The sequence below is a fragment of the Perissodus microlepis genome, chromosome 10 (assembly GCF_051167445.1).
Source record: "Perissodus microlepis isolate ML-2025 ecotype Zambia chromosome 10, ASM5116744v1, whole genome shotgun sequence".
Classification (NCBI taxonomy): domain Eukaryota; kingdom Metazoa; phylum Chordata; class Actinopteri; order Cichliformes; family Cichlidae; genus Perissodus; species Perissodus microlepis.
Window position 1 is genome coordinate 3,035,256 of NC_140470.1, and position 8,777 is coordinate 3,044,032.

General features: G+C 44.6%; 1 protein-coding gene across 1 annotated transcript; it reads left to right on the top strand.

Annotated features, from left to right (window-relative positions):
* The first annotated feature begins 3,191 nt into the window (after positions 1–3,191).
* LOC146378611 (F-BAR and double SH3 domains protein 2-like) lies at positions 3,192–8,572 on the top strand. Its single transcript, XM_084941487.1, has 6 exons — positions 3,192–3,306; positions 4,477–4,660; positions 4,745–4,968; positions 5,198–5,406; positions 5,494–5,558; positions 5,642–8,572. The coding sequence occupies exons 1-6, from the start codon at positions 3,289–3,291 to the stop codon at positions 5,707–5,709; spliced, it is 768 nt and encodes a 255-aa protein (XP_084797613.1). The 5' UTR covers positions 3,192–3,288; the 3' UTR covers positions 5,710–8,572.
* Positions 8,573–8,777: the final 205 nt, after the last annotated feature.

Consider the following 8,777-nt stretch of genomic DNA (forward strand, 5'->3'; position numbering starts at 1 on the left):
GAACACCACCGTCTGTGAGGAACCCAGTACCTCCTACACACACACACACACACACACACACACACACACACACACACACACACACACACACACACACATACAGGAGGCAGTGAGGAGTAGAAGGAGGTTGTTGCTACGCCTGCGTCGCGAAACCAGGGCTCATTGTGTGTGCGCCCGGAGCAGCTACGGGGGAAACACATGGGACAACCGACCAGTTTGGGGCCATGGTTTATTCAACGTGTATTTTCAGTGTGGTTTAACTTGCTAATCTGATCTGAAATACTTTCCTTGAATGTGCCTTAATTTCACCTCTTTTTTATTTCTTCTTTTCTTAGCTTAGTGAAAATGTTGGCGACCAAAGGCCGGATCCAGGGATGTGTGCTGCTTGTGCTACTGGCGTTATGTGGGCAAACTGCTCGCTGTCAACATCGATACAAAGGTAAAGTGCAATCCCAGGGTTGTGTGCTGCTTGTGGTACTCGCTTTATGTGGACAAACTGCTTGCTGTCAACATCAATACAAAGATAACAAAAGAATAGCCTAGTGTAACGTAGTGTTTTATGTTTTTTTTTTTTCTAGAATGATTCAAATGTTACTATCATTTCCCCAACCCCGCAGGCTCTGCGACCCGTGAAGAACTGAGACTCCTTCTGGTCGGTAAAACAGGATCGGGAAAGAGTGCATCCGGAAACACCATCCTGGGGGATGCGAACGCTTTCAAAGAAGACGTTTCGCCTGAGTCTGTCACCGACGGCTGTCTCAGAAAAGAGGCAGAGGGCGAAGACGGAAGAAATATCGCTGTGATCGACAGCTGTGATCGATGAAATGGTGGATTTCAATGGAGGAAACCACTACACAAACGAGATGTATAAGGCGGCCCAGAAGAAACTCGAAGGAGAAAGGCTGAAGAGGAGAAAGGAGGAAGAACAAAGAAAAAGGGAAGAAGAGGAGAGGATCGAATTGAAGGAGCGGTGTAAATTCTTCCGCCTCGCTTCCCTGGGATTATTTGGCACAGGAGCGTACTTTACATCTTATGTTCTCATGGGGCTCGGTGGAGCCCTTGGATATTCTCAGTTAAAGACGCCGAGCTTGACGGTTGGGCGTCTTCTGTACTCGTCGATACCGTGAAAACTGCGTAGGTGTATCACCTACTCGACCTAGTGATCAACGAGTACCGCACCGAAGCATGCAACGGGTGCAAGACCAATCACCCCAGCCAGAGACAACACGAGTGTCTGCGAGTCTTGGTGTCAGGGTCCCTGTGCCTACCTGGTCGGCTCAGTATGGCTACATGTTTTTCATTTTGTTCCTGCTCTCTCCCTTCCTCTCTTTCCCTCCTCCCTCTGCCAGGGCGGAGCTCACCTGTGGGCTTCTGCCCTTGGTCCACGCACCTGGTCGCCATCACGCACCTGTGGCTCGTTACGAGAGTGTTCCAGCTCCTTTATAAGACGGCAGCTCTGTGTTTCTCGTCGCTGGACCGTTGCCGACCCGCATTCCCTGGACCAACCCCTGTGTTTCCTGAGTGATTGAGTGTGCGAGGAGTGGAGTACGTCATCGTGTTTTCTGTGGAGTGTGGAGAGGAGCGTGAGGAGTGGACGGAGTGCGTGTGGACTTTCAGCGTCTTTTCCCTTTGTGTGTGGACCCCCGGAACCCGGCTTCCCCCTCACCTCTGTAAATAGATCACCTGGTGTGCTGTAATAAAGATTCTTGTGTTTCCCAACTCAGAGCCTGCGCGTGTGTCCGTTCCATCCCGCTGTGACACTTGGAGGATGACTTTTACGCTGAACATTATTACAGCATCAGGAAAAGACTCCTCACGCCGCGTTTCATTCCTTCCATTCAACGTCTCCTGATCATGTATTCACAGCCACCGAAGGCGCTGTACAGCACCGAGCACCTGAAACACGGACAGTTTGTTGATATTGTAATCAAAAATACAGCCCCGGGGGGGAGGGGGGGCATTTTAAAAATGCACCCTCCCTATTGCGGATGTCCCTAAAAGGTATGGCCTTCCAGATTGCCTCAGTTGTATTGTGAGTGTAATTTCAAATAAAATAAAATAAAACTCAGAAGCGTCTGTGTTCTGTCTTCTTCTTCTTCTTCTTCTTATTATTATTATCATCATTATTATCATTATTGTGATTATGCTTCATTTTTATGTACTGGGGTATCAATGACCCCCACGCTGCCGCAGCAGCTTCTGTGCGTGGCCCCCAAGTGCTACGTTTTCTTTCCCGATCCCCTGACGAACCCATTAGAATCGCTCTGGGGCACTCTTCGACCCCAAATGATCGTTCTGTTTTTTTCATTTTCATTCACCTGTCTCTACTGAGGGTGGGGTACTTTGGGACCCCCGGGGTCTGGGGCTGCCCCGAAGGGGAGCACAAGGGTTAAGATTCTGTAGGTTTAACCATGTTTTCTGGTAATTATATGATTAATATTTAAATCTTTTTAAGTGTCTTGTCATGTTCTCCTGTGCCTCTGTGGTTCTCTCCAGGTTCCTCCTTCAGTAAAATACAAACTTGTTAGATTAAAGCTTCTGTTACTGACGCAGACAGCTGGAGACTCGATGGCTGAGTGTTCATTCCTGTTATATTTTCTAAAAGTGTGGTTGAAGTCTGCCGTCTGTGTGGTGCATTATAATGTGGATGCTCTCTGTGTTAGCCTACAAAGCTGGCTGGGATTTCCTCCATCCCTGCTGGATGGATGTCGTCATAAAATCTATTAAGATGTAAATACGGTTAACCTCTCCACACATGATTGAAATATTTGGATTGGACGTGGATCTTTAACATGTCACCAATTATAATTCTGACTTTGAAGTAAAGCCACTTTTTGTTTTGGCTGTTTTTAATCAGTTCCAGTTGTGTTTAACCCCCACTTGGATTTACTTTCCCAAACTTTGTGGCACTAATGATTCTGTGTCCAAACACCTGCTCTCTGAATTTGTACAGAAATTCTAGAGTAAGTGTGAGTTTTGTGCTGCTTTGGAGAATTAGTTGTTTTATATTAACAGAGTCCTGAGTAAAGTGTGGTATTAATGCAGGCATGGTCTCAGTGTTTTCTTCAGTGTTCTGGCTGATGTTATTGAAGCCACAGTGAGCATTTTTGTCCATTCACCAGTGTGGCGGTATTTGAAAAATATACATCACGGGTGAAATGAAGATGGTTAAACTGTTACATCGCAGCTTTAATTTGAATTAACGTGTTTGTCTGTCTGCAGGCTTCTCAGCCGGACGAGCTGACCATCGAGGAGCAGGAAATCTTGGAGGTCATCGATGATGGCGACATGGAGGACTGGGTCAAGGTACAATAATAACACAAACACAGTTGTGTAGCAGAAGCACTCTCATGTTTGAGGGTTGGTTGTTTTGTTTATTAGTTCACTCTCTGGCTCTTAGACTGTTTGACAAACATTTAGTTTCAGTTTTTATAAGACCTCGCACCGGTACAGACTATCTACTGGACGTTTTAGTGTTTCTCTGCGATCAGGACTGATGTGGCTTCAGGAATTAGAATAATTCAACTAAAATGTGTGCGGTGCATTGAGGCAGGTCAGGTTGGCCTGGGTGGTAGAAGCTCTGCTGAACATAAAGACAAATCAAAAAATGTACAAATACACAGTTCTCTGCTTCTTTTTTTGGCCCCGCAGCCATGAAGGGCTGATGGGAGATTCTCGTCACCCAGCCGGGCAGGCAGGTGGGCGGGCATGGCACCCAAGTTTGTGAATGCAATAATTCATGAATGAGGCAGTTTTTAAATTCATACCTTAAGTGCAGCTACTGAAAATCTGGGCCAAATCCTGATTGATGGTGATCCAATCCTGCCTCAGCAGCGCTCCGGTTTGATCACAGTTTGTCAGCTTCTGCTTTTTAACAGCGGTTCGTGGACTCTTGATCAGTTTTAGATCTGCGGAGTGACCTGGTCATGGATATAAAATGTTAATTTGATGATCTCCCAGCTACTTAGTTATCATTTTCACTTTGTTTGTCACAGACTGTTACAAAGTTGCTCCTGGACCTTTGGGAGAAAATTTGAGAAGTCTTTGAGGACATTTTTCGGGTGGTCAGTGGTGTACACTTAAATGTAGAAATGTCAGCTGTGGATGCTCCCATCATTGTGTGAAGTCATTCTTTTATAAACGCCTCTGCAGAGCTGCTGGTGTGTAGTCATTGTGTACTTTGTGTGTGGTTGTTTTCAGATCATTTCCCTGAAGGAACATTGTGCATTGTTGCTGTTTTACTTTGGTTTATTGTGTAAGTCTGGCTTTCCTGTGAGCCATTGTGCAAATGTTCCACATGTTGAGCCAATATTTTATGTATATTTACTTAGGTGATTATCTTTTCATATACAGATATAGTGTTTTAATGGGGTATTTATTTTAATGAATATAATCATACATAAAAATGTGAGCAATATCATTTATATAGATCTGTTTTAGTGCTGTGATGTCTGTGTGCATTGTCTGTGTTTCCAGGCCAGAAACCGTAGCGGACAGGTGGGCTACGTCCCAGAGAAATACCTGCAGCTGCCCTCCTCCAACAGCCTGCTGAGCATGCTGCAGTCGCTGGCCGCGCTGGACGCCCGATCCCATTCCTCCAGCAACTCCACTGAACCTGAAACCGAACTCCCAACCGGCTCCGTCAACGGAGACTCCAGTGGTGAGATCCGCCTCCACCAGATAATATCGGAGTTTTGATTTCCTGCTTTGTTTAATACCCTCGTTGCCACTGTCTGTGTTGCAGTTTCATTCGCAAAGGCTTTGTACGACTACGCGGGACAAACGGAAGATGAGCTGTCGTTCCCAGAAGGCGCCATCATCCGCATCCTGAGCAGAGAGACCCACGAGGACGATGGCTTCTGGGAGGGCGAGTTTAACAGCGTTGTTGGTGTGTTCCCCGCAGTTCTTGTGGAGGATCTCACCGTGACCAGCGAGAATGGAGATGGGCAAAGAGACGGCAGCGCACAGGTAGGCTCACGCTGACTTAAATTTCATGTTCTACACAATTAAAGTTCTTCTGGTTGAACGCACACACACTGTGTCCCCCCCTGGATCAGCTGCCTCTACATCAGCGCAGTACAAATCTACTGTAGCAACTTATTTGTGACACTAAGTCCTGTGTTGTTAAATAATTTATTTCTTTTTATTTTATATAAAATATTAAAGTTTGCACACCTGTCCACTGTTTGTGTTGAAGGCTTCCCCGTCCACACTCTCTCAGTGCGACCGCTCCCCTCGTGGTCCCTTCCAGCCGGGACCTCTCCACAGCAGCCCCCTTCAGACCCACCGTGTCCTCTCCAGTGTCGAGTCCCTGCAGCGCCACAGCCTCTCCCATTGGCCGACCACCCTCCTATCACAACGGACACCACAGACCGCCGCCGGCTCCACACAAAAGCCCCTTTCACAGTAAGAATCTCTGGTTTGTCTGTGAGTGGTTATCTGTAAGAAAAAAGGCCGGTGTGAATAATAATCTGCCTCCTCTGCCCTCTTCAGGTCCAGCACAAAGCTCCCCCCAACCCCCCAAATACCCGGAGAGCGGCGGTGGCACCATCCGACCCGTGAGTAAAACCTTCTGTGGTGACGTAAATGACAGCAGACTTTTTTTTATCTTCATTTTAACTGAGTCGGTGGATTTTTACAGGTACGTGCCGCACCTCCGCCCCCGAAGCAGCATCCTCGCGGGCAGGTGAAGCGGCGAGAGGAGGTTGAGATCACACTGGTGTGAAGGCGGCACCCCCTCGAGCAGGGACTCGTAAAAACACTCCCAAAGGAAACCCAAGGAAACTTAAAAACTCCTGAAGACGCCTGGAGACGGAAGAAGCCCCCCCACTCGGAGAAGGAACACCGCTGCGCCTTTTTCTTTTAACTTCCCGTTCAGTGTTCTCGTTTCTCAACACTACTTTACCCAGAGTTTGTACAAGGCTTCATTCTCACCCCCGAACAGTTAATAAGGTGATAACGAGCAAAAGAAGTTGATAGAAAAGTTAGCATCATTTTATCCGTTAGTAAAAATCAGTGTGTTTGGACTCGCTGGCTGATATTTTAGGGAGTCGAGCTCATTCGTTCCCTTGCAGAGAGCTCAGTGTGGTATCATTCATCAGTTCGAGCAGCCAGTTTGGTTCTAAAGAACATGCAGCTGACTGAATGAGGCGTTTCATGATATTTAACGCACCGACAGCATAAAACAGAGTGGTTAGCTGATGAGCAGACCCTGGATTTTCTGTTGTTTGAGACTCGGTCATAGCAGCGTTTCATGTTAAAGTAAAACATGTTAGACTGGACTGACCTTGACCTTTGAGAGGTCAAACTGAAGGAAGCGTTTGTGTCTTACCTTCATTTTTCTGTTTATGAACAAAGACACGAGTCTGCAGAACATATCGTCGATCAGGCCTCTGTTCCCTAGATTTAGACACATTTCACACCCCTTCAGTGAGTCTTGATAATTTCAGCTGTGTTCTGAAATGAGAAACTGAACCCTTGAACACATCAGGGAACTGTTCACAGAGGTCCCAGAGACCTCTATAGGACCAGAAGTCTTTTACAGACGCAGGGGTCGCCCCCTGGTGGCCTGTAAATAGAGTACAAATTTTTTTTGTTGCTTCACTTTTCCAACCTGGCAGCTGTGTCAATGTTCTGATGTCTGTGGTCCTTTTTGGCAGTGACGTCATTCCCGAGTTTGTGCATTCCAGCAGGAAAGTCAGAAAAGCAAAGTAAGATGGGATTTATTTTAGCTGCAGCACGTTCATTGATAGAATGTGGTAAGTGCTTAGCGTGTGGCTTATATCATGAGTCACAAATACAGGTGAGTGACAGAGCAGATTATGTTTATTTCTCTGTCACCATCTTGGATTGTTGAGGCTGCTCTGACTTTCCAAGAAGGAAATACTAGTTGAGGGGGAGTTCCAGATGAAAATTACTACTGGGAGCTCAGGAATTCCGACTTCCGACTCAATCTGGAATGCACCGTAAGCCAAGGGCCAACAAGACAACAGCAGATATTTTGACGTCGCCCCCTGGTGACAGGACAAGGTTACAGCACCATTGTACAACCACACCGCTGCCTTCAGTGACCTTGCTTTTTAGGTGTAACCACTTTTCTGTATCTCTGTTGACACTTAATCGCAAAAAAAAAATGTTGTTTGAAGTCAAAATACAAAGAAATTGTGAGCAGTAATGGGCAAAAATAGTCTGATAATCGCTAATTACATCATCAGCAAACCATAAATCAATTTTCTGTTTTCACCTGAGCGATCTTTAAGCTGCCCGTGCTCCACACGGGTATTGCACATGTTTTCACTTCTTTTTTGGCTTCATTAGTCGATTATGTTTAAGATAAACTGCCTCCTGGCTCCGGTTTCACATTAAAGTCTCTGCAAGAAAACAGATAAGTTCTTCCTTCAGCTCGTCGGAAAACATCACTTCTAACTGATCGTGTTATGGATGCCTTAGCTGCAGAATTTCTCCTCGTTTATGGATTGAAGAAAGAATTTTTTATGTTATAGTTATGATTTCGCCCCCGTTGTGTCTCACGTCGTAGCTCTTTGTTACCACCATCAGATTCACGTCTATGCAACAGAGCTGCACTTGTGAGCAAACCAAAAGTCTCGAAAAGAGGCTGGTCCTCTCCGCCGACACACGTGACCGCTCGCGGTTACACAAACAAGGGAAAAGTGGCAATTTTTACCTGTGATTGTTTTGGATCCCTTATCTTTTTTTACCCTTCTAATGTTTAGGAAAAGTTTAAAGTGGGAAACATAGCACGTAAACACACAAACACACAGTCTAACTCTTTTGTTTTTATGTTGCATAATACAGAAAAAAACTGTTTTTACGACACTAATGATGCCAGTAACAGTCGCTGTTGGGGAGGACAGTTTACACTGAGCATGTGCAGTTTAAAGATGCCTTTTATTTTTAAGGAGGAAACCATCCTGAGCTGCTAGCTGTCCAGTTTAAAATCTATAGTGAAGCACTTTCTGATGTCTTCTTATTCCTTTTCAGTATAGTGGATGTTTTGTTCAATATTTCCTGTTATTTAGCCGTAAATAGCCATTGTAGTGTCTTTGATTGAGATATGACTTATCGATCGTATTGATAGTTTACGGAGAGCTTAGAGATGGATATCTGTGCAAGTAATGGCACAGCTTTTTTCCCCTTTTTTGTTTTTAGAATTAGGATTTTAAGAAAACAAAAACAATTAAACTGTAGCTGAATCTGATCAGAGGAAAAGAGGTATCCGTCAGCCGTGACGCTGCGTTCTCGTTGATCTCCTTGAGATCTGAATGACATCAAACTTATTTTTGAAGTTTGCATTTACCCTGTTGTATTAAAAGAATAACTAAAGTTTCTTTTCCATTAGAGAATTTTTTGTTAACCTGTTTACTGGTCTTGATTATGCATCAAGTCAGAATCTGAAATTCATTTTTTTTAAAAAGGACGTAAAAACTCCCACGTTTTACAGCGTCGGCTATGCGGAGGCTGCCAGGCGTCGTATTTACACACCCATGGATGTTTAACTGTATTTATTGTGTACAAATAAATGTGAAATAAAGATAGCTTAAATGGAACAAGACTCTGTTTTAACTCTTAATTCCTGCATCCACCTGTTTAAAATATATTATTTTAAAATAATGTGTTACATGACTACACAGAAGGATGTTTCAGCTCAGTATATAGCAAATATAAAAAATATAAATAATTCTTAATTTTAAAATAAACATTAATCTGATTATTAAAAAAATTATTGGACAAAAAGTACATGGAAAAAAGAACTCGGT